This window comes from Pogona vitticeps, chromosome 15, assembly GCF_051106095.1.
Source record: "Pogona vitticeps strain Pit_001003342236 chromosome 15, PviZW2.1, whole genome shotgun sequence".
NCBI classification, from domain to species: Eukaryota; Metazoa; Chordata; class Lepidosauria; order Squamata; family Agamidae; genus Pogona; species Pogona vitticeps.
Genome location: NC_135797.1, coordinates 10,567,991 through 10,594,366, shown reverse-complemented (window position 1 = coordinate 10,594,366; position 26,376 = coordinate 10,567,991). Strand labels below are relative to the sequence as shown.

The 26,376-nt window shown below is 44.8% G+C and overlaps 1 protein-coding gene across 33 annotated transcripts in view; it reads right to left on the bottom strand.

Moving 5' to 3' along the window:
• NRXN2 (neurexin 2) overlaps nucleotides 1-26,376 on the bottom strand; it is a 559,504-nt gene that overhangs the window by 450,877 nt on the left and 82,251 nt on the right. For 20 of the 33 annotated variants that reach the window (XM_078382060.1, XM_072984193.2, XM_078382057.1 and 17 more), the window contains exon 3: nucleotides 12,192-12,209. The exons of 9 other annotated variants lie outside the window; for them this stretch is intronic. In XM_078382060.1, coding sequence (XP_078238186.1) covers nucleotides 12,192-12,209 — 18 coding nt within the window. The remainder of the gene's footprint in view (nucleotides 1-12,191; nucleotides 12,210-26,376) is intronic. 4 more of the 33 variants (XM_078382040.1, XM_078382048.1, XM_078382044.1 and 1 more) reach the window with 1 other exon arrangement.

Here is a 26,376-nt window from a genome sequence, read left to right as displayed (position 1 = left end):
TCACCTTGAATTTTTGTTTGTCTTCCAGAGTATTACCTCCTATTCCATCCAATTTTTTGTGGCATCTGCAAATTTGATTACCATTCCCTGCATCTCCTCATCCAGGTCATTAATAAAAATGTTGAAGAGCACAGGGGTCAGGACTGAGCCTTGGGGTACCCCACTTGTTACCTCCTCCCGCTTGGAAAAGGAACCATAAATCATCACCCTCTGAGTTGGAGAAAGAGCCATTTATTATCCACCTGACACTTGATCTCACCAGCCCACACCTAGTTAGGTTGCTGATCAGGAGATCATGGGGCACTTTGTCAAAAGCTTTGCTGAAGTCAAGATATACTATGTCTACAGCATTCCCTCTGTCTATCAGGGAGGTTACTCGATCATAAAATGAGATCAGATTAGTCTGGTAGGATTTGTTCTTGTTCATTTTTTTCTAGGTGCTTCCTTAGTGCCTGCTTTATCATCTGTTCCAGAATTCTCCCCTGGATTGATGTCAAACTGACTGGTCTGTAGTTTCCAAGTTCCTCCCTTCTGCCCTTTGTGAAGACAGGGACAATCTCAGCTCTCCTCCATGGAACTGATTTCCTGCAGATATGGGACTCCCTATGGACTTTTCTTGGTCTTTAACAAGGTCTTTTTCAAATGTTCAGTACAGCTTTTTGGATGTGGAGTGACAGAGTGAACCTCTCTCTCTCACTGTTAGGGCTCCTGTAGAGCTTGGGAAAGGTCACTTTTTTGAGACTACAACTCCCCAAATTCCCCCAGATAGCATAGTGAGCAGGGGATTCTGGGAACTAGAGTAAAACAAAAAAACAAACAAAAACAACTCGGCTTCTGACCACAAGCTTGGAATGCTGACTTTTTTATTTGGAAAAGCCATCCCAGTACTCTCAGCCACACAACACTCTCTACAAACAAGCCAGCTGCTCATCCTGGTCTTGATATACCTGGGAGGTAATGTTCCAGAGGTTAAAAAATAATGGCAGGTTCCAAAAGCCTTGCAATTTCTGCTGGTGGTTGCATGATCCTCCTCCACTAAGGGAAGGAAGGAAGGAAGGAACTGGTTATGGATAAAAGGAAGGAAGGAAGGAGATGGTTATGGATACAAGGAAGGAGCTGATTAAGGAAGGAAGGAAGGAAGGAAGGAAGGAAGGAAGGAAGGAAGGAAGGAAGGAAGGAAGGAAGGAAGGAAGGAAGGAAGGAAGGAAGGAAGGAAGGAAGGAAGGAAGGAAGGAAGGAAGGAAGGAGCTGATTATGAATAAAAGGAAGGAGCTGATTATGGAAAGAAGGAAGGAAGGAAGGAGCTGATTATGGATAAAATGAAGGAGCTGATTATGGAAGGAAGGTAGGAAGGAAGGAAGGAAGGAAGGAAGGAAGGAAGGAAGGAAGGAAGGAAGGAAGGAAGGAAGGAAGGAAGGAAGGAAGGAAGGAAGGAAGGAAGGAAGGAAGGAAGGAAGGAAGGAAGGAAGGAGCTGATTATGAATAAAAGGAAGGAGCTGATTATGGAAAGAAGGAAGGAAGGAAGGAGCTGATTATGGATAAAAGGAAGGAAGGAAGGAGCTGGTTATGGATAAAATGAAGGAGCTGATTATGGAAGGAAGGTAGGAAGGAAGGAAGGAAGGAAGGAAGGAAGGAAGGAAGGAAGGAAGGAAGGAAGGAAGGAAGGAAGGAAGGAAGGAAGGAAGGAGCTGATTATGAATAAAATGAAGGAGCTGATTATGGAAGGAAGGAAGGAAGGAAGGAAGGAAGGAAGGAAGGAAGGAAGGAAGGAAGGAAGGAAGGAAGGAAGGAAGGAAGGAAGGAAGGAAGGAAGGAAGGAAGGAAGGAAGGAAGGAGCTGATTATGAATAAAAGGAAGGAGCTGATTATGGAAAGAAGGAAGGAAGGAAGGTTTGACAATGTAACTGGGGACAGAAAAGTAATCTATATCAACAGAGATATTCCAACATGTGCCCAAATCCTATTCTGTAAGATTACTACCAAAAGCATGTACATCCTTCAGCTTTTCATTATAAGGCACAAACTACAGTATGAGCAAATTGCTCGTACTTCCTTCTGAGTCATGCACTAGTAAAATAATTAAAAACACAGTCGCCCGGAAGCATAGGTATTGCTACAATTAAATGTTTTGTTTTGTTTTGTTTACTACAATGACCACACTCCCTAAGTAAGCCTGGATTTGGGGAGGTGTTCTTCCAAAACATAATGTTTCTAAGCTCTGCAAACACGTAGGGATTTCTGTGTCAAAAAACTTGGAAAACTCTAGCAAATGGAACTGCGCTTAGATGGGACCAGTGACATAGTGGGATATTGGCAGAGACATAACAAAATGGAACTGACAGATTTTCACAGCCTCAGGAAAGCTGTGCCTCAGCCGCCCACCCCACACATTTTTATAAACTTTGCCCAACATCCCAAAAAGCAACTATAAACACACACACACACACACACACACACACACACACACAGAGAGAGAGAGAGAGAGAGAGAGAGAGAGAGAGAGAGAGAGAGAGAGAGAGAGAGAGAGAGAGAGAGAGATTTAAAATTAAAGTTTATGATTAAAGGTTTTAATTTTAATGGATAGCCATGGATCTAGATTGTTTTTGCAGATTGTTTTAACTGTATTGGTTTTTAGTGTGTATGTTTTAATGGAATTGTTAATTGCTGTTGTGCTGTTGGAAGCCGCCCAGAGACTCTTGCAGAGGGCGGGCAGCATACAAGTCGAATGGGTAAGATAAATAAATAAATACACGCGACACCATACAAATGGCCCTCTGAAATTTCGTACATCAGTTTTTCAAAACATCTTTAGGCGCCTCGTCTTTGCTGCTTTTCCCTGAATGTCTGTGTGATGTAAGCTGAAACTTACTTATCCGTGACCCCAATAGGTCTTTCAAAGTGAATGAGATATTTAAGGTGCGGCTTACCCCTTACATCCACCCACCCAGTGAGTTTCCTCAGCCCTATTTCATCATCTATCCACTATACTGCTCCGGGAATGCTAATTAATTTCATCATCGAGGGGCATCAAGTCAATTCTGACTTATGGCACCCCTTTTGAGAGTTTTTGAGGCAGAGGGTACTCTGAGAAACCAAACTCCCAACCTCCGGCTCCAGAGCCAGATGCTTAAACCCCCGAGCTATCCGGCCAGCAATGTCAATTAATATAGGCTCTGAAAAAGAAAACTTCGGAAGCTCTCTTTTAGTGTGGCCATGAAGTATATTCCGAAGGCGTGAAGGTATTTTCATGCTAAACAGAAAGATGGTGTAAGCCACACACAAAATGTCTAGTCCACGTTTTTGTTGATGAGTAGAAGAAAAGAGAAAATGAACTTTCCAAAATATGTGTCCAAGGTATTCGCGCAGGCTTCGGCACACCAATAAGCACATTGCAACGGCTTCGGCACACCAATAAGCACACTGCAACGGCAGCCATGCGCGCAAAGATGTGAAAGGGAGCTGTCGGGGTTGTTGTTGTTGTTGTTGCTGTTGTTGTTGTTTTCTGCATGCAAAGCATGCAACCCCGGTTGGGCGAACAACTTGCGTTCCAGGTGGATTGTCTGCTTGCAGAATGTGTGCTGCCTTGACTAATGGCACGGTTCACTGCTTCCCGTAGAAACGGACACAAAGCCACCTATCCATGCACATACATGCGTGCAGGAATGGAAAGAAAGCGGATGGAAGATCTCAGAGGCAGGTTGGAGACTACCTTGTCGTTACAACATGGTCGCAACCAGTTGTGGAATGGAGCCAGCAGCTTCTGGGCCAAAGACCCAGTCATTTTCAGGAGCAGAGATGACAACATCATCTGTCGTCTCCTTCAGGCTTTCCCTAGTGTAAGCTGGAATTTACAATATACTCCCAAGAATATTGGTGCCAGCTATTCCTGTTCAGGGTGGTTTGGTTTTGAAGAAGCAACTAAGAGCCAGTAACGACACACACAAAAACCTGCCCCTGTTTATTGATACAGACCAACCCAGCTGCCTGGATTTTTTTAGAGATTCATGTTAGGCAAGATGGGTGGTTCAAGGGACCAGCCTGATGGTCCAAATTGACCTTTATCACCAAAGTTTGAGACAGATGAAACTCAGGAAGCTCTTTCCACCAGGTTAGGCCAGTATCGCCTGCTTGGAGTGGTAGCAGCTTTTCCAGGATGGCAGAAAGAGAAGGTTCTTCACAAGCACCAGGGTCCATGGCCATCTTGACTGGAGGTGCCTACAACCTAATCCGGGGTTCCACCTCTGAAGAACGAATCTTCCCTTGCAAGATGAACGCTCAAATCTTGAGACAGCCCATCCCGCCAAGCAAATGGGTCAGATTCAGTCCTGCTGATCCCCTTATCTCTAACTGCCTCTGGTATCCCAGCTGACACAGGAGGTTGAAAACCTGGGAACAAGGGAGTGTGCCCTTCCTAACGTTGCTGGAACACTACCAATGGTGTAAACAAGCACGGCTGAAGACTCAAGACTCTCTGAACAGCAGGGACAATAATAAAATCTGCCGTGTCCCTTTCCAAGCTTCCCTGTTCCCTTCGAGCTTAGCTGCAACCTTCCCAGTAGAAAGAGAGAGAACTCGGTTTTGATTTGTTTGATTTAGTACACCGTTGTAATGAGAGTGATTTGGCTTGCATGGGTAATTAAGAGTCATTAGCTTTATAAAACACCTGTTCCTCCTTTGTTGACATGGACTGATCCAGCTGCCTGAATGTTTGGCCTTTCCTAGAGGGAAAGGAAAAGTACTTTTACAATGAGCACCTGGGCTTCCAAATTTACCACTGCATCCACGTAATCCCTGACCACCGACCATGATGGGAGATGATCTTAGAAGGGCAGAGTTTCCCCACACTTGACAAAGAGTATCACTTAAAACATACCATAGTTTTGCTTGTTGTTTTCACTTGCCCACCCTACCAACTGATCCACCTGCCCTATCGCTGCTCATGAATCTAAGGGAAGAAAATACACTTTCTGCCTTAGGGCAGTAGGTAAGGCCAGCATTTGGAAAAGGTGTACTTTGGACTACAACTCCCAGAATCCCAAAGTTGGGGAGGCTGTCCCCAAACAGCTACTTTTCAAAACAAAACCCCCATGTGTGGCAAACCATTCAGCCTGCACAAAGAGGTTCCCAGTTATAGGCCCTGCAGCTGTCCATGGTCCTGACGGAAGACGACGCTCGGCTTTCTGCTTCTGGGTGAACAGGTAGGGGCAGAATTAGGAAAGGTATTTTGTTGAACTACAACTCCCAAAGTTCCGTAGCATCTCTGGCCATGCCATTTAGGAGATTTTAAGTTGTGGTCCAAAAAGCCCGAAGCCGAACCTTTAGAATCACAGAATCATAGAATAAGGCCATCGAGTCCAATCTCCTGCTCAAGGCAAGAATACAAGCAGAGGGTTGTCCCATTTTCTCTTGAATGCCCCCCCAGCATTGAAGTGCTCCCCACCTCCCGAAGTCATGGGTTCCACTGTTACACCCATCTAACAGTTAGGAAGTTTTTCCTGATCTTCAGCCAAGATCTGGCCTCCTGTAGCTTGAGCCTATTATTATGTGCCCTGCACTCTGGGAAGATCGAGAACAGATCCTGCCTCTCCTATGCATTATGACTTTTCTACCCCACCAATCCCTGTATCTGGGGAACGTCTCTCCAAACTAGTAAAAGGAACGTTCTGAAGCATGCTCTCCTAATCTGCTAGGGTTCGCTCCCACTTGAAGAAGTTAGAGAGGTACACCTGTTTCTCAAAGATAAGGCCTCCCACAATTCAAGTGAACCAACATAGTAGTGCAAGCTGGCATCCCACGAGGCGAGGTTAGAGAAGAACGCCAGCTCTTACACAGCCACTGAGGCATGACAGAACTTGTTTCTGTTTGTTCCAACAAGGGAATGGGTAGTGGAAGAGACATAGATTCGGCTTAGATTTGTTTGTAAACTTTGCAGAACGAATCTGCACACCGAATATTATCCTTCCACGTTCATGCTTTTCCAAATTTGCCACTGCAGTTTTCTGGTTTACAGGTGTGAACAGGAAGGTGTGCATTAAGGGACAACCCACACATGCTCTCTCTCTCTCTCTCTCTCTCTCTCTCTCTCACACACACACACACACACACACACACACACACACACACACACACACACACACAGAGAGAGAGAGAGTGTAAAACTAATGCTAAAAACAGGAGAAATGCAACAGGGGGAAATGCTAACAAAATATTTACACTAGGCAAAACTGTGTAAAAACATCCGTAAATTACAACAAGCATGCCCGATAGTGTGGATGAGTATATTTTCTTTTTTTAAAAAAGATTAGAAATTAGTGTGGAAACCGGATGAAATAAATGTAAGGGGGAAAGGAGGGGGGGAATTAAACAGATTATCCTGTCCCTCGCTGGGTTTTAAGAGTGGCTCTGAAGAAACAGACGGAACCAAGACATAAATACCTTGAAATTCACTCTTTTATTTGATGAATTACTACATATAGTTCTCTTTCCTTTTCTTCCATCATCGAATTCAAGGCAGTAACAATTACCTGTTCCCAGGTATAACTCTGGTTAGTGACAGGTATAACTCTAGTCACTAACCAGAGTTATACCTGCTTAGCAAAGTGATTACTTTAAAGTATTTCAGCTCATCTCCATACCTCCCTCTTTTTTCCTCCCAGCAGCTCAGGATAGTATAACAAGGATTTTTTCCCCCTTATTCAAACCCCTGTTATCCTTCTGCCGACATTTGTGATGTCTCCACTATAAATTTAAACCTGATTCACACCTGCTTAACCCTTATCCCAACAAGCCACCCTTGCAATTTAGGATGGAACCAGAGGTTTACATCAGGATTCAGTCATGCACTCAGATATTTCTCCTGTGTCTTTCGCAACTCAGTGTCTTCCAGATAGGGCAGACTAAAATCCCCATCATCTGCAGCCAGCGTGACCAAAATGGGGTTGCTCAAGTCTCTAAACATGATACACACAAAATGTGTATATTTGTTGCAAAAAAAAAAAAAAATCATTCCAGAAATAGAACATTATCCAGAGTGAAACTGTTTGGGAAATCTTTGAACACAGTAGGATCCCCGATCCACGGGCTCAGTATCTGCTGATTCATTTATCCGCTGTCTGAAAATACTAAATAAAAAGAAATATTTATACGCATTTCCAGGGTGTATTGACTAGAACAGGCTACTAGAGACCATGCAATGGAGAGCATTCAATGCTTCAAAAAAATTTTCGGCATTCCGACCTTCCAATAGTTTCCACAAGGTGGTATGAAACCTCTTTGGGGATCAGATTCCATGGATTCAGAACTCTAAATATATTTAGAAGATATTTTAACCCCCCGCTAAAAAAAAACCTGCCTTTTTAAAAAAGAAAAGAAGATCATGGTCTCTGACATCCTGTGTGCGCAGTTACCCTGCGTAATGCTGATGATGTCATCAGTCACAGCCTCTCTCTTTTTGGAACGAAAGCCTTTCTAATGCCTCTCCCTCCAAGGGCTTGGGGCTCCTGTGGAATCTCTTTTATGCTGGGAAGCCACCGAGGGCCACGGAAGTGGGGGCAAAGTCTTTAATTCCCAAACATTACGTTGACATCACGGCATGAACAGGATTTCAGCTGCTGTTTCAGTTCTTCTTCTTTCTCCCACTTTTTAAAAAATTACCAAAGAATGTAATGGTGGAATTAGGCAATAACATAATCTAATGGGAAGGTTTCTTTAAAAAAAGTCACACTCCTACAAAGCCATGGCCCCATCATTTAAAGGCAGATATACTACCAATTGCATTATTATGAGGAAGGTGGGTTTTTTTTAAATTAAAAAGGTTTTTCAGTGCTGCATTAAAGGAAACAGCATACTTGCTGTTAGGCTCCAAGGACTTTAGAAACAGAAAGATTTGGAGAATTCAAGATCAAAGGAATTTGGGTCTGGAAAAAGGAGAAACTGGGGGTGGGAAGGTGGGGGAATCCATGCTGACCTATTTGCCTATTGCTTACCCCTCTCGGTCTACACAATGGCAGAGACGATTCAGGGCATATGGTGTAAAAGCATACTTATCTAGTTGGGCAGCTAGAATTGTCACCGGCTATGGAAACAGATGATACCCATGCCATAGGGGTCTGGAATTGAGTCTAGATTTTACAGGAGTTCCTCCAGACGCCAAGCCCCAACCTCTGAATAGGTTCAGCATCTTGGCTGTATCCTGTAAACTTCAGGCTAAGCTCTGGAGCAAATTCACTTCTCCTCCACAAAGCTGCAGCTAGACGAGTACAAATTTGCGGTTGGGGTTACGACTCCAAAAGCTGCAGTTCGAAACCACAAATCTGCACCCTTCTAACTAAAGCCACCCACGTCTACGGCGAGATGGAGAGAGGAAACATTCTTAGAAATAACAAAAATGTAAGGATTGCTGCAGCTTTTAAGTTCCTTTTTTTTTTCCCCAGCATGAACTTCCATGGATTACAAACCCCTTTTTCAGACACATGGAGTACAATATCTGGGACACCGGTTTATATAATGTGCACCTTTCTTAGAAATACCTTAGAAAGTCTTGACATCCTCTTATCCCAGTCTCTTTATACAGTTCCTCGTGCAAAACCTCCTCCTTAGGAGGTCCTAAGGAGATGTAGAATGAGAAGGGTTTGTGTATGTAAAAACTGGGTTCGGTGAATGCTGTGGAATGTGAGACAAAGAGGCTTGTTTTTCTTTTTCAAGAAGAAGGGGGGAATAACACAGCTTCTAAATGCCAACATGTAGGGGCGTAGAGCAAAGATGATTACCTAGCTGTTTTAATTTTAATTAGAAATTGTAAGTTAATTTAAACATAGTAATGGATGGATATGCTCAATGCTTATGCTTTAAAGCTACAACTGGATGCTAATGAATCTATTTTATTTCCTTAATAGGGAAAAGGTAAAGGTCCCCCTTGACAATTTTGTCCAGTTGTGTCCGACTCTAGGCGGCGGTGCTCATCTCCGTTTCCAACCCATAGAGCTAGCGTTTTGTCCGCAGACAATCCTCTGTGGTCACGTGGCCAGCGCAACTAGACACGGAACGCCGTTTACCTTCCCACCGTGGTGGAACCTATTTATCTACTCGCATTTGCATGCTTTCGAACCACTAGGTTGGCAGGAGCTGGGACAAGCGACGGGAGCTCACTCCATCGCGTGGATTCGATCTTACGACAGCTGGTCTTCTGACCTTGCAGCCCAGAGGCTTCGGCAGTTTAAACCGCAACACTGTCTGGAAGCCTCTCCCTGGCCAGGTCCCCTCTCCCTTCACTGCACCACCATGCCCGCATCTGGAGGAGCCGAAGACTCTGATGGAGCACAAGGCACCACCGCCAAAGACCCAAAAACGTCCCAAACCTGTCGCCATCTTGGGCATCGGTGTTCCTGACATGCACCGTGCTCGCCCTCGCTCAGGTCTCTTGGAGCCGGACGAACGCCCCGGGAGGAAGCGCCAATTCAGATTAAAATGATCTGCCTGTGGGCTAAGACGATTAAAATAAAACAGCATTCTGCAAACCGTATTTAATGTAATAAATATAACTATAACTACACCTAAAACGAGTCATGGCAACCCTTCAGTAAACACCCCCACGTTGTGATCTTGCAATCTCCAGGGTGTTGGAGGGTCAGCCGTGGGAAGCGTCTGCACGTTATCCTGCGGCAGACCCATTTCCAGGAAAGTTTCATCTTCAAGGGAATGAACAGAGTGCCTGGAAAGTGCTTAGGACAGAATCTGTGGAGAGATTCCACCGGTGGACAGATAACCATGTAAGAGGTCCCACCCGTCCATTGTTGTAAAGGCAGAGTTGGTTCACAGGACTGGGTTTTGTTTTTTTACCAGTGTGTGACTGGTAAAGGTAAAGGTTCCCCTTGACATTCAGTCTGGTCGTCTCCAACTCTAGGTGGCGGTGCTCATCCCTGTCTCCAAGCCGTAGAGCCAGCGTTTGTCCGTAGGCCATTTCCGTGGTCACGTGGCCAACGTGACTAGACATGGAACACCATTACCTTCCCACCGAGGTGGTACCTATTTATCTACTCGCATTTACATGCTTTCGAATGGCTAGGTTGGCAGGAGCTGGGAGCTCCTTCCGTCACGTGGATTTGATCTTACAATGGTGGGTTTTCTGACCTTGCATCCCAGAGGCTTCTGTGGTTTAACCCATAGCGCCACCATGTCCCACTCATGAGATAGACATCTTGCCAAAGAGGGAAATAGGTTCCATCGTCACCTTTCTGCATGCAGTTTCTTCCAACAGGATTGATTGATTGATTGATTAGTTGGTTGGTTGGCTGGATGGTTGGTTGGTTGGTTGGTTGGTTGGTTGAAATAGACCTGCTAGAGCAGTGGTGAAGGGGAGATACTGTTTCAGTGGAAGTTTGCCACCTATTCCTCCTTCGCCAGCAAAGGAAGAAAAAGATGTTACTTCCAACAGGATTGATTGATTGATTGATTGGTTGGTTGATTGATTGATTGATTGATTGAGATTGATTGATTGATTGATTGATTGATTGATTGACTGACTGACTGACTGATTTATGACTGACTGACTGACTGACTGACTGATTGATTGATTGATTGATTGAAATAGACCTGCTAGAGCAGTGGTGAAGGGAAGATAGTATTTCAGTGGAAGTTTGCCAACTATTCCTCCTTCCCCAGCAAAGGGAGAAGAAGATGTTACTTGCAAGATGCCACGGAATTGTTAAGGACAGCACATGCCAATACTTTGCTATACTCCAAATAAACAGTCCCTGGCATATCCCATAAAACAGACTACGCCTCCTCTCCTCCTAGTCCCACCAAGAACCATTTTCTAGCAGATCCATATCATACCCAAAAGATATGTTGCCAGGTGGACAAGGAAACATTTGTCAGCCACAGGATAATGGTCATAAGATGTTACTACTCTTTCCCCACATGTTCCCTTTACCATCTCTAAGCCACAGAGTCAGCATGAGGAGTATGTAGATTTTTAGTTTTGGACTACAACTCCCAGAATTCTCCTGGCAACACGGCTCTGCACACTACTAGTAGTCAGCGTACATTACCAATTCAACTCAGTCCACAGCCCTATTCTTATCCTGTGTATTCTCTTCTCTTCCTTTCCCTTCCTTCCATCCAACATCAGCTCCTTCCTTCCTTCCTTCCCTCCCTCCATCCCTGTCTGGCTTCTTTTCTTGTTTGCTCCGTATTAATATTTGTTGGTTTGTTTAATTTGTATACCGCACCATCTCCTGGTTTGCCACTCCTCCGGGTGGTGGTTTCGGACATCAATAACACAAAGACAGGAACCCACCCATCTCTACCAGGCCCACTAAAAATAATAATAATAAAAATTCGAACCACCCCAGCCAAACCCACAAAAATATAGAAACAATCCCCACCAAACCCAAGACAGAGACAACAAATCTGGGGGGTGATAAAACAACAAAAGCAGAGTAACCGCAGTTATGGGAGAAGGCTGTCCTGAAAGGTCTCTCTTAAAAGCAAGGTTTTAAAATACTTCCTAAATGTTAGGAGGGACAGAGTCCGGCACGCCTCCACAAGGAGCACATTCCGTAAGTGGGGGAGCCACCCCTGAAAAGGCCGGGTTCCTCGTCGCAGACGTCAGGCGGTAGATCTCAGGGAGAGGCGTTCCGATAAGCAACGTGGTCCCACACCGTTAAGGGCTTTGCATGTCAACGTTAAGACATTCAACTTGGCACTGAAACTTACAGGCAACCAGTGCAAGCGGGCCAGGATTTTTGAGGACAGGATCCCAATCTTGAAATCCCCAACATCATCCATATTTAAAAATGAAGTGGAAATCACACATTTTAAAAGTACACACCCTTCTTGCCTTCAAGGAGGTCCCAGCTGCTTAAAGACAGTGTCCCTTCCAAACCATGATCAACCGAAGAAATAAACATTTGTAGCTCTCCCTTCTCGTCCCTCCCATGCCTCATTATCAAGAGAAGGAAAGCTTTCGCCCTCCATGGATTACCGATCTGGGGGTGGGAGTCGGAGTCACAAAAACAGCACACGTAAGTTCTTCCATGAGGCGAACCTCTGAAACCCACAGCAACCTTCTCCACAATACAGAGGGTCAATCCCTTCTAGTCCCTCTCCCGCCCACCCTGTGCTTTAAAAAAGAAGCGCACGTTAAGCAACAACATCAGAACATCAGGGGGGGAAAAAAGGAGATGTACTCACCTTCCATCGTGAGCTCTTCTGGAGAGGAAAGAGAAAGAAAAGAGAGAAAGAGAGACGGTCAGTCCGGGGAGGAACCATTTTGCAGAGCAAAATCCAACAAGAAGGACAGATGGAAAGATGACATGGGAGGATCAATAAGAATGAAGTCTGGTCCTTTCAATTTTTTTTAATAAGAAGTTCCTCATATTTGCAAGAGTTTTTTTTTAAAAAGTCTGAAAAACTCAAAACATGGGGAAAAGCAGAGATGGCAGATGTCCCATCCAGGACCACAGCATTCAGCTTTTTAGAAACCTGACTTCAAATCTATGTCAAGGCAATCCTAACTCAAAGATGTGCCAGCCGTAGGGGGATTGGTGATCAACAGAAACGACTCGTCTAGTATCAGCAAAACTGATACAGAAGAGGTACTTCACAACTCATTGTTTTTATTAAACTTATCACATTTAACATGACTGTAATTTACATTTGTATTTATTTTGGCACCAAATTAAAACTTAGCTATTCACCTGAACATTTCAGGCTCAGTGACATCATGGCTTTGTCTCCAGTCTTTCACTTCTATCAGTTTTGTTTTGTTTCACCTGGTAAATTATTTTAACATGTTTCAAAATGGTTTTCAGTGGCTTTTAAGTTCCTGAACTGTTCTAGGTTCTCTTAAGGAAATGTTATAATTATTCCCTGTCCTGAGATTTGGTGCTGTATGGTGAGAGAAGGAAAACTCCGATTTCAAACCTCCACTGCCTTGTGGCTATATCCATTCATGGAAAAGGCTTCAGGAGTTAACCTAGAGGCAAAATCTGGAGCCGGAGTCCCGAAGGCAGTTCTTGTCGTTCTGCCAACTCCTGCGACGTTGCTGGAACCAGTCGTATTGGCTCTTGCCTTTCCATTGGACCATTTCAGCAACGTGGAGAGGGGGGATCTGCTGCTTGGGTAACAGCCTATCCTCCATGTTACTTTACCCAGGCTCCATGCTCTGGAGGGAACACTCCTCAATTCAGAGCATGTTACCATAGTCTTTCGAGAATGAAGGATGCCTATGATGATTTATTTATTTATTTATTTATTTATTTATTTACAGTGGACCCTCTACTTACGGAATTAATTCATATTGGAACAGTGGCTGCAAGTCGAAAAGTCTGTAGGTCGAATCTCCATTGACCTACAATGCATTGAAAACCAATTAATCCCATAACCAGTGGTTTTTATTCTATTTTTGTTCCATTTTGGTTTTTTTCTGGTCTGTAAGTCGATTCTCTGGCTGCAAGTCGAATCTAAATTTTGTGGCCAGAGAAGTCTGTAACTCGAAAAGTCTGTAAGTCGAGCCGTCTGTAAGTCGAGGGTCCACTGTTTTTATTTATTTATTTATTTATTTATTTATTTATTTATTTATTTATTCATTTATTTATTCGTTCGTTCGTTCGTTCATTCATTCATTCATTCATTCATTCATTCATTCATTCATTCATTCATTCATTCATTCATTCATTCATTCATTCATTCATTCATTAGATTTTTATCCCACCCATCTAGACGAAGGTTCTACTCTGGGCGGTCTACTCTTTTCTGACGGCTCACCTTCGCAGCATCCCGGCAGGCAGATCGGCCAGCCGCACTGATGTTGCTGGACAAGATCAACCATCAGAAAGCGAGACGGAAGGAGGATTTGCATTACACCAGATCCACGCTTCCTTCCTTCCTTCCTTCCTTCCTTCCTTCCTTCCTTCCTTCCTTCCTTCCTTCCTTCCTTCCTTCCTTCCTTCCTTCCTTCCTTCCTTCCTTCCTTCCTTCCTTCCTTCCTTCCTTCCTTCCTTCCTTCCTTCCTTCCGGGGACACCATCCTCCAGGCCAGCACAAAGTCAGACCAACACGAGGGGAGTCTTACATCATTTCAACATCCCTCATCTGGAGAGATTTGGTTCAACGCAGCTCCATCTGGCCTAACTTCAAGCTCGGCTAGTCCCAAGCCATCTCGACTAGTTGCAATTGTACTCTTTTGGTAGGCTGAACGAATGAGTTGCCTCCTCGGGTTGGTTTGTTCCTTGTGTGTAACAAACTCCATGGCAGGCAAGGTTCAAACGGTTCTCCTCCATTGCGTGGAACATTTCCAACTCTTGCCTTTGGTTAACGCTTGGCCGACAAAATTTTTATTGACCACCAACAAAACTTTCTAAAACCCATGTGTTTCTTCACTAATTTAACTAGATGGAACCTGGGGTTTTTGAGGGGCTTGTTTTGAATGATTGTGGCTCAACGTGAACATGACAGATCCATCTACAGTACAGTACTCCTAAGGCAGATCGGATTGACATAGGGGAAAAGATGGTGCAATTTTAACCCCCATCACCTTACACAATTGTTCTCACACTAGCAAGGGAAAAACTGCTAAAACAAGCAGGGTCTTTTTTAAGAATTAGAAGCTTCGAGTGGGCCGTTTCCCTCTTTCTGAACGATCACCCTTCTATGTTTGCACGGCGCGGCGGAGCATGCACGCTTTCGCTCTACAAAGCGAAAGTTCACTAGCTTTATGCAGAGATATTATGAATACCTTCCAGAGATTCTCACCCCTTCCAAAAGCTCCCTTTGTCTCAGTCTCACCATAAGAAAGATGAAAGAACATGGACATCGTATTTCTTGTGCCACAACAGCCCGAATCAATGAGAACGAGGAATTAAGTATTATTCACAGCTACGCTACAGAGACAAGCCCCACTTCGAAGCAGAGTGGCATGCAGCTCTGAAAGGTTGGGAATTCCATCATCCCTTGTATCCAAAGCCCATCAACCGGTGCAATTAACAAATGAAGTGAACTAGTCAGCTATGAGACTTAGTGGGCATCAGTGTTGCTGATGATAAACCTATATATATATAAATGTGATATATATCACATTTTAGAGGTCTATCATCATATATATCATATACAGTATATTGTCTGCTACCCTCCCTCTGAAATCAAATTTCGCTCTTGGGCTCAAAAGAGGTCTCCCCGTCCTTGGTTCACACAATATAATATCCAGGAAACTGAGCAGAATATTAGCTGAGAGACTGAGCTACCGATCTGGAAAACCCCCATTCAAATCTCAACTCCATCGTGAATTTACTAGATGAACTCCTGTCTCACCCTCAACCCTCCCCATCGGTAAAAGGGGAAACAAGAGTGCAGACTTCCTAAACCTTTGGCTTTCCCAAAATTTTTCTGCTACAGCTCTTCTTGTAGGCTGTTACCATCGGGGAACCCCCCACGTTCCCAAATCTGCGATCCTTTGGCGATGATAAAGATACAAGGCAGCAAGCAACAGCTTGAGTGACTTCCCCAGCTACCATCAACTACCATCAGGTGAATGGAACTAGTTACTTCTATGTATAATAATAATAATAATAATAATAATAATAATAATAATAATAATAATAATAATAATAATAATAATAATCTCTGAAACCACACCATCAGAGCTTCAATAAACATCAATATTAGGAACAGTATACATACTGCGCCAATATTTAACAGATACTTAGATTTTTGGTTAAAATGTGTACCTGTTATATAATACCAGTCAATGCTTTTATAATTTTGACTGTGCCTGGTCTTTCTGAATAATAATAATAATAATAATAATAATAATAATAATAATAATAATAATAATAATAATAATAATAATAATAATAATAATAATAATAATAATAATAATAATAATAATAATAATAATAATAATAATAATAATGACGATGACGACGATGATGATGATGATCCAACAATGTTCCAGCTCCTCACAGGAATACTTGCAAAATCAATATATAATTACTGTATTTAACTGAAAATTCCCTTCCCCAACTGAACAGAAAGGAATGCTTAGGTTTTGGGGTAAAACTTCTATCTGCTATGCAACACCAGTCAACATTTTCAATAATCTTGATTGACTGTGCCTGTTATCATCTGAATAGTAATAATAACGACATGCCGTATAGTGACCCTCTCCAGGGTTTTCTCTGTAGACATAACTCAGAAGTGGTTCCCCTTTCCCTTCTTCTCGGGGGGGGGTTCTCCTGGGGCTAAGCAGCTTTCCTGAGGCCACGCAGGCTGGCTCTTCCCTAGAGGCACAGTGGGGAATCATGCATACATTTTTCAAAGAACTGTTTTCCATGGGGTGGCTACGGGATGGTTTGGAAGGCCATAAAAATGCTCCTGGGTGGCCACAGGTGGCCCTAGAATGCCCTGTGCCCACTCTTATGATCCCCACAGATCTGTGTTTGTGGCTGCATATTTTGAGCGCTCCATCCAGAAAGATAGGATCGCACGAGCACCAATTCCACGGCCCAGTCGCCCACTAGGTCTCACAGCTGACTAGTTCGTTTGAGACACACATGTCTTTTTTTTTACATAGCTATCCAATATGGTTGGCTAAGTGACTTCACAACTCTATACATTTTATTCTGTACAGACTGAACAAAGACCGCTTCTAAAAACAGGGGTAGAGCTATGCTGGATCAAATTAGGGATTCATCTGTTTTGGATGCTGTTTCCACTAGCAGCCACCCAGATGCATCTGGACATGGAAATAAAAAATACCATGTTTCCCCGAAAATAAGGCAGGGTCTTATATTAATTTTTGCTCCAAAAAAACACACATTAGGGCTTATTTTCAGGGGATGTTTTGTTTTTTTCACAGACAACCATCTACATTGATTCAAATGCAGTAATGTCCTCTTCTTCTGGTTGCTGCACAAGGGTGGAGGGTGGGTTTTCACTTAACTGGGGCTTATTTTGGGGGGTAGGGCTTACATTACGAGTATCCTGAAAAATCATACTAAGGCTTATTTTCAGGTCAGATCTTATTTTCAGGGAAACAGGGTAGTAGAGATGGGGGGTATTCGTATTCGTATATCCTCGCATAGGTGGCATTAACAAGGGTCCAGCCCCCCAGGGCTGGACGGTCCACTCACTGACCCGCCGTGGACATGGACAGCATAATTCTACCAATGGCTCTGCAGTGCACGATCCGTTTGCCATTCTTCAACCTTGCAGTGAGGCTTGTCCTGCCAGGAGTGGCAAGCGGATCGCACGCTGTGGAGCCATTGGTAGAATAGTGCTGTCCGCATCCGCAGAGAATCGATGAGTGAACCATCCAGCCCCATGGGGCTGGACCCTCGTTAGCATCACCTGTATGGGGATATTCGTATATGAATACCCCCGATCTCTAAAAAAATAGTCACGATTTTTCTCATTCTAAGTAAAGAAGGTGCAATGTATTCTCAAAGGCTTTCACGGCCGGGATCTGATGGTTGTTGTGGGTTTTTCGGGCGCTTTGGCCATGTCCTTAAGGTTTTTCTTGCTAACGTTTCACCCGTCTCTGTGGCCGGCCTCTTCAGAGGACAGAAGTCAGAACTCCCACAGACTGCACCAGAGCACAGACAGAGTACTGATTCCTGTCCTCTGAAGAACACAGATTTCCTACTCCTGTCCTCTGAAGAGGCTGGCCACAGAGATGGGTGAAACATTAGGAAGAACAACCTCCAGAACATGGCCAAAGAGCCCGAAAAACCCACAACCACCATAAAGAAGGGGTGTTTCAACAAATCAAGCCAGCCCACTGAAGAAGATTTTTTCAGTTCTGCATGAAATGGAAAAGACCATCTCTTTTTTTTTAATGGCAACATTATTTGCAAAAGAAAAAAAAAACAGGTTTGATGTGAAAAGAATTGCTTTTCACATTTTTTAAAAAATTGCATTTTGTGCCAAACATTCTGTGTGTGAGCAAATCTCTTGTGTTTTCCCTATAAAAACCTATATTTTCGCAGAGCAAACCGTGTCTTTTGTGTGCACAGACAAAAAAAATTGTTATTAAAAAAGCGGTGAAACATACAAAATACACAGCAGTCTCGCCACTTTCCACCAAGTGGAAAGACGGCTTTTAAAAGATTCAGTTCTTTCTTGCAAAAAACAAGCAAAGTTTTGCATCTCTAGCATCAGGGAAGCCACACCACGAGAGGGGAGCAAACATCTACCTTCACTGAAACCCTATAGGGTAGGCGCCTGGCCACCAAGCATCCACAAGGGTGCTGCTGAGTGCATGCAAAGCACCTCTCTTTCATCTCCACCAAAGCCGTGGGCTCTTTCCCAAAGAAGTGAGGCAGCAGAAAATACACAGAAATCCCATGAGCTGAGACAACTGTCAGCCGGAGATACATCAGGGGAGATTTAAAATTCACATTTCTCGTGAATGGTGAACAATTCAATCCGTGTGATTTATAGGTTTATTCTTTCAGGCCAACATTATTCATATTTTAAAATCCTTATTACGAACCTCATTTGGAACCATTTGCAAATCTCCCCCATGGAAAAGAAGTCTTATGAGGAAAAGACGGAAGAACCAGGCATGATTAGCCTAGAGGACAGAAGCCCCCCCCCTCTGTGTGTGTGTGTGTGTGTGTGTGTGTACTATTTGGTATTTATACTGGCAGTGCTGAGCTACTCAGTACTGGAGAGGACTAACTGCTGCAGAAGCTTGTAATGCAAAAAAAAAACCCCAAATTCAGAAATGTAGTAGCAAGAACTTTGCTGCACTATTGATTAACCTTGGAGTATGAGAGGCCGGCGTACATGGGAGCAGGATGGGGAAATGTAAGGGGTCCCGGGGTTTGATCGCGCAACAGCCACATTGATTCTGCACTGGCCCCGACACACCAAGGGTGGAGACTCAAGTAAGTCATCAGACTTGCTGGGAAATTTGAACTTGAGTCACACTGGTGACTCAACTCGGACTTGACTCGGGCGGACGGGGGGGGGGTTAAGTGACTCGGATTTGACTCATGACTTGGAATCCACCCACCCATTTTTTTTTTCTGGGTGAAAAAGCTTGTTTCTAACAGAGACTTGGGACTCAGGACTTGGAGCCAAAGACTTGAACTCAGACCCTGGGCACATTCTGAAGGAACTGTTTAGCCTTGAGAAAAGAAGACAGAGGGGTGATAGGATAACACTTTACAAAGACTTGCAAGTTTGTCCTAGAGAGGAGGATCTGTTCTCAGTCGCCCCAGGGTGCAAGACACATTAAAATAGGCTCAAGCTATAGGAAGCCAGATTTAGGCTGAATAGCAGGGAGAACTTCCTAATTGTTAGAGCAGTATGACAATAGAACCCATGACCTCGGGAGGTAGTAAGGGCTCCAACGATGGAGGTCTTCAAGAGCCCCGCTCAGATCTGCTTTGATTTGGATTCCTGCCTCGATCAGGGGCTGGACTCAATAGCCTTTGAAGGCCCCTTCCAACTCAATTATTCTGTATTTCTACATAGTCTTTTGGTCCAGGCAACCAGGTTTTTGACCCTTCCATTCTCCTCCACGAGGGAAGGAACTGAGGTTGGCCCTGCTAATAAAAGGGGAAGGGTGTCTTCCCCACCCCTCCCATTAGCAGTCCCAACCCCAAAGCCATGAATGGATAGCCTGGCAACATAACCCATCCTTCGAGTGGGCAGGCAGGACAAGGAAATCAGCTCAGGCTGCAGATTTAGGATGTCATGGAAAAGCAACAAATGGGTCGTTGTTGGTTGTGTGATTCTGGTATTTTTACAAGTATCTGCCTTGTCTGGCTTTGGGTAACGCCCTGACTTGCATGAATGGGAGGAGCTGCTGTTTATTATTTGGCCTCAGGTAAATATAACAACCCTGAGTGCTCCTTGGAAGGACAGATCCTGAAGCTGAGGCTCCCATACTTTGGCCTCTCATGAGAAGAGAAGACTCCCTGGAAAAGACCCTGATGTTGGGAAAGTGTGAAGGCAAGAGGAGAAGGGGACGACAGAGGACGAGAGGGTTGGACAGGGTCATCGAAGTGACCGACGTGAATTTGGCCCAACTCCGGGAGGCCGTGGAAGACAGGAGGGCCTGGCGTGCACTGGTCCATGGGGTCACGAAGAGTCGGACACGACTGAACAACTAAACAACAAACAAAACTATAACAGGGACATCCTGCAGTCACTCTGCAGTGAGTGAAATGAATTCTGTGCATGATCAGGATGATGGGGGATGATGATTCTGCGTCCTTCTTATTCTCATCCTCATCCTCACTATCACCATCCTCATTTTCAGATCTTTCCTGCCTCGGGTGCCAAAATAACATCCCTTGTTTGCTTTATTTGTTTGTCTGTTTACTTGTACAGTTTACATACTTGTTTGTATTCTATTTTTCTCTTACGAGGGGGGACTCAAGGGGATGTGCAGTTAAATAAATAAAACAAACCATTATCACAACATGAAAGGAATCCAAGCACGCCCAAATACGTCAAGAGACTATTTAAAAACACACACCACCAAAAAAAGAGAGTAGCACAGGAGGACCCACCCTTTTAAAGACCCTTTCTTTGGCAGCAAGAAAGGTGTGTTGTCAAAAATGAAAGGTTTCGCTGGCTAGCAGACATACCCTTCCTTAGTAGGGAATTCTAGAGCCACTGAAAATGTCCTCTTTTCGGCCAAGATTCTGTGCATGCATTTAATTCAGGGACAGTTGCTTTTCACCTCTGGCACCAAAGTGTGTTGGGTTGACAAGGACACTCTCATTCCTTCCTTGCCCAGGTGATGGGATCCAAAGGATCATCAAGTCCAACCCTTGCCGAAGTATCCCTGGCAGGTGGGCATCTAACCTCCGTTTACATAACTCCAGTGCAGGACAGCCCACCACGATTCCATGGGCAAACAGCTCTTCCCATCCAGAAGTTCTTCTGAATGTTTAGGTGAATTCTCCTTTCTTGCAATCTTAATTTCAGTACTTCGGGACCTGCCTTCTAAAGTGACTGAAAAACAAGCTTGCCGGGTCCTTCCCCATGACAGCCCTTCAAATACAGTGGTGCCTCGCTTAGCGATGTTAATTCGTTCCGAAAAAATTGCTGCTAAGCGATTTCATCGCTAAGCGAAACACGGTTTCCCGTTGAAATGCACTGAACACCGGACAATCCGTTCCAATAGGAACGAATTGCTGTCCTTAAGCGAAAATCGTCATAGGAAACATCACTAAGTGAAACGCAGTTCCCCAATGGGGGAAAAAAATACAACAACAAATTTAAAAAGAGTCAGACAAAAATCAAATTTGGTTAACAAAGGGTTTATTAAGTGCACTTTATGGTTTCAAACATTTTAAACAGTAAACTTTAACTTTATAAATAACAGAAAAACATTTAAAAAACAGCAAACATGAGGCTGTTTAAACCATCGTTAAGCGAAACAGGGGACCCAAAATTTAATCGCTATGCGAAGCATGGTCCTAACCATCGCTAAGCAAAAATCGCCCATAGGGAACATTGCTAAACGAAGCGCAAAACGCTCCGAAGAATTCATCGCTAAGCGATTTTGTTGCTAAACAGAGCGCCCGTTAAGCGAGGCACCACTGTATCTGAAAATGGGGATCATTCTCCTGCTTCTCTTCTCTAGGCTAAACTAAATGAAAACTAGGGGCAGCCTCATAAGTGGCCAACTGTGCTGGGAAAATTCTGTATCACACAGCTTGCTGTCCTAGGACAAATTAGTCTTGTTTTCCCAATTAGGCATCCTTCAGTCTCGAGAGACTATGGTCACATGCTCTGCATGGTGGACTTGGAACAGCATCTAGTGTGGCTGAGAAGGCCAATTCGAGAGTGACAATCCCTTCCACAATGAGGACAAATACATTCCCTGTCCAGCTCCCTGATTTTGCTGCTTTCGGGACTGCCTCTTTGCCTTGGCCTGCTGGACAAGGGTCTCTTCAAATTGGGAGAGGCCATGATGCACCGCCTGCCTCTAGGCTGAACGGTCAGAGGTCAAGGTTTCCCATCTGTTGAGGTCCATTCCTAAGGCCTTCAGATCCCGCTTGCAGATCTCCTTGGATCAGAGCTGTGGTCTCCCTCGGGGGCGATTTCCCTGCACTAGTTCTCCATATCGGAGATCCTTTGGGATTCCGACCATCAGCCATTCTCACGACATGCCCAAGCCAACGTAGACGTCATTTTCCCACCATGCCCAATATTGCCTGCTCTGGTTAGCAGCAAGTTTTCAGGGAAAGAAAGATCTTTCCCATCACCATTTGATCCTTCTGACTCTAGATACCAGGGACCAAAATGCACACTTACTACATGCCAAGCAGATGTTCCCTCCCTAAGCTCTTTAGCTTCCTTCCACAGAAGGGAACCTCAAGATTCTAGTCCTCATTCTAAGTAAAAAGCGGATGTCGCCATATTCTTTAGACATCCTGCTTGTTCAAGCTGGCACTCCTGGGCAATGGATGTTGAGGTTTTCAAACAGAACTTCTTCCCAGCCCTGTCGGTACATACTAAGGATTGAAAATGAAGACTGGAGTGTCTTCAGTGTGCAAGGAAGATGCTCTGCCACAAGTTCTGGAACTACTCCCCATAATGGACTTTACTTCTGCACACCCTCGTGTGCATTATGGGAACCTATATCCTGCCATTCAAATAGATGGCCATAGCAATTTGCAACATGAGATCAAAGCATCAAACACACACAAATTTCAGGATACACACACCCTTCCAACCGGTACCTACTTTTATGTTATTCCTGCATCGGAAAAAGAACAAATTTAGGTGAAACATATTCATCTCACAGCAATAAAACAGTTCAGAGTTGATCTGCCAAGATTTTTACAAATGTGGCAATGACACAGGCAAGCGTCATGTCAGCCTCACTAGGAAAAAGCACTGAGCAATTTGTGGGCCAACACCGAGAAGACCATTTTCTTGGTATTCAGTCAAGAATGGTGAAAGAACTCCATGGAAGGACTCTGATGAAATACTAGAGCATTGACAGCTACATGAAGAAATAAGCAATTATTTAGATAGACTCGTAGCCATGGTGGAGCTGAAAAGTCAAAATAAGTATATTGAATTGAAACAGATCAGAGCCACAGCAGCTTTGCAAATACCAGCATGATACGTTTGTAACGCTTGTCCTCAGTTAAAATACAGTGGCTATACTTGAAATTAACTTCCACTTTCCAAACCACCTTCATGGGAAGCCCCACATAATAATTATTACAGTAGTCTAGCCTGGAAGTTACAACAGCATGCATAATGGAGGGTGAACTTGATTACGTGTCTTTTTATTTAGCTGTTTCTTTTTTTGCGGGCCTGCTGATGCTGTGTAATCTACATTTATTTTCTCCGCTGCCAACAAGACATTTTATGCTGCAATTTGTTCCCTTTTGCTATTGTATTTTATTATTGCATTTTTAAAAATATTTTATGTTTTTGTGCGCAGGCCAAAGAACATTACTACTGGGTGGCCTATATAAATATCTTTTTTTTTTTTAGAAAAAATAGGCCAATTGCTTAAGATCTCAGAAACCCAAAAGTCTGCTACAGACACAGTAGTAAAGGAGTAAAAGTCACTCAGGGGAAACTCCATTCTTATAGCCAGCTCTCTGCACATGCCCAGGGGATATGCAACACTGCAACAGCTCCTTGCTGAGGCTTTGCACACTCAAGCAGGACGTCTACAATACAGTTCAGACACTGTTTCCAGAATGAAAACAAAATTAGGCCCATTAAAGGCTTTAGAAATCATTCACCTTACCCAACATGGCCGTGACAGGCTTCTGGCACACCTGCTTTTCCTTAATGGCAAGACATTCCAGAATAGCGCATATGCATTAAAGGGGCCAGTACAGTATATAATTTGATAAATAATTAAAAGTAAAGTCATGGATTCTAGCCGGCCCCTACAGCCTCATTCCTCCACAGCAAGCAGAGATTTTAGTTTCCCGTGTGCAATCGTGGCGTTTCTTTGCCGGGGGGCGTTACCCAGAGGAGAGAAAAAAAAGACACCTTCCGGAAGCATGACAAAATAAATTTAAAGCACCAATAATGAATGCAATTACCAGCGAATGACAAATGCAGCACAACTAATGATATGGTGGTAATTAAGCTCAGAACTATGGTGGGGTAGGGACAACCCAGCACTTTTAACGATCGGGAACAATCCCTGCCCACTGAACCACGCGAGGAGGGTTGGCATCTCCCATCAGCACCATGGACAGCGGTCCGGTGGAGACTCAAGGGGCAGGCAAGCCGGGAGAAGGGAGGGAAGGCTAGGGCAGTGGGGCCGTATGGCAGGAATGTGCTCCAGCCCTTGACCCGTCTCTTCCTCTCAGCAGAGAACAGAGAAGCCCCTGGACGGCTGGACAAGAGTCTTGATCCCCCAAAAATCAGTTTCTCCAGATTCAGGGAAAGCCCTTGACAAAGATGAACGGTCTTCTTGACCTCTGTAAGGAAGACCACCCACTTTTCATGCAGTTCATTGAGTCCAACCCCATATTCATTTTCAAAGCAAGCAGAGGCGGATCCGCGCGCCGTGGAGAGCGCATCTCGGGGTCAGAGCACAGGCTCGGTTTGCAAATGACGCTGGGGCTTAATTCTCACGGTCTCCAGGAGAGGCAAGCAAAGAGATCCCTCTAAAATCTTGGGGAACGGCTGAGAATCATCACAGGCAACTCTGATCTAGATAGGCCTCTGGTTAAAGCGACAAAGGCAGCCTGTTTTGTTCCCACTTAAAACCGACCCTGTGATCCAGGCGCATGAGGACTGGGAACTTGAGAGTTGCAGCTCAAAGAGGAGCAGCTGAATGGCACAGACAAGAGACCCCAAATTCAGGTGCTGGCATCTCTTGGCAGTGGTTAGCAGTCAGAGTTAGCAGCCTCCACAGTCTCCAGGCAGGACTAGTAAAGAATCGGGCTTGGAAACCCAGACAGCTAATGCCTTTTCAGGGCAGATGATAGTGAACTCCCGGCCAGACTTAGTACAGGACGGTTTCCCGATTTCCAGGGGAAGGCAGGGGAAGGACTGGGAACTTCAGCAGCTGCACGGGGAGGGGGGGGGTTGCAGTCGGCTTCCCCGGTGCCTTCTCAGACCCTAACCCTTTTTTCATATTTGGACACAGACGAATTCTCCTGCACTTGTTGTTGGGAGTCCTCCGATCACCACGGGGTGGTGCCCTACTAGTGCAACCGTGAGCAAGAGGTTGGAGCAGTGCCCCAGGAGATGCTCCGCTGGGAAGACAAGAGGGCTACACACACACACATACACACACTCTGCATCTTTTGGCAGCGTTTGCAGCTGCCGACCTTGGCTGTCCTTGCAGGGAACGCCAAGGCTGACGAGGCCTGGTGTTCCCCCCCCCCCTGCGACAAGGAGCGCGACTCAGCAGGAAAAAAGGAGGAGAGGGAGGAAGAAAAGCTGAGCATCCCCATCACAGGGGAGGCGGCTAACGCGAGCAGGCAGGTGGGCGCTACCAACGCCTCGCCAACGGGCACGTTGTGGGGGGTCAGGAGTAGCGTTAAAGAAAAAGAGGGAGAAAAAAAAAGAGATTATACACAACAGAGAGCTTGGGAGGCCACGGAAGAGGAGGGCGGAAAGGCAGAGGGGGGGGAAGAGGAGAGGGAGAGCCAAAACGAGGAGGGGACGGGGCAGAAGGGGGAGAGAAAAAGAGGGGAGAGGGAGAGGCACAGAGAGGAGGGTACAGAGACAGGCAGAGAGAAAGGGGGGGAGATGAATTAGAAAACGGAGGGGCGGTAAATGGGAAGACAAATGTTGGGAGCCGATGAACTGAGAGAGCAGACAAAATCAGTGGTAAGGTAGAGAGAGAGGAAAGGGCAGAAGCTTATTTATGGATTCATCAGCCTTAAATCAAGCCGGTCTCCCGAACAGCAGAAAGCGGGGGCATAGATGGTTCCCTCTCCCTTCTCACCCCAGCCCGTCATTTCATCATCCCAGCAGCCCTGCCAGATAGCGAGCTTAGACCAAGAGAAAGGCGGGACTCCAAGTTGGGGCAGAATTCGAACTCACTCTCCCGAGGCTCAGAGGTCCCCAGTCTCAGTTTTACCCTGATAACTGTGACAGCTCAACACTTCCAAGTTCTTAAAAAAAAGGGGATTTATGGTGGCGTGGAAATCAGGCAGTGGTTACTCACAAGTGAAGGAAAGGCACTCCACATTAAATATGGAAAGAAGACTAATTAAATTCCTTGCCCCCGCCCCATGATTTAAGGATATAGGTAGGCTGTCTTAGCGAGATGGCACACCATGGCAAAGTATCTGAAAAGCCCCAGGAGATTGACTGTTCACAACCCCCTGACAGGGAGACCCACCGCTCTTCCCCCTCCCAAGTTCTGTATGATATGCACAAAACTCCTCTAGATACCATATTTTTCCATGTATAAG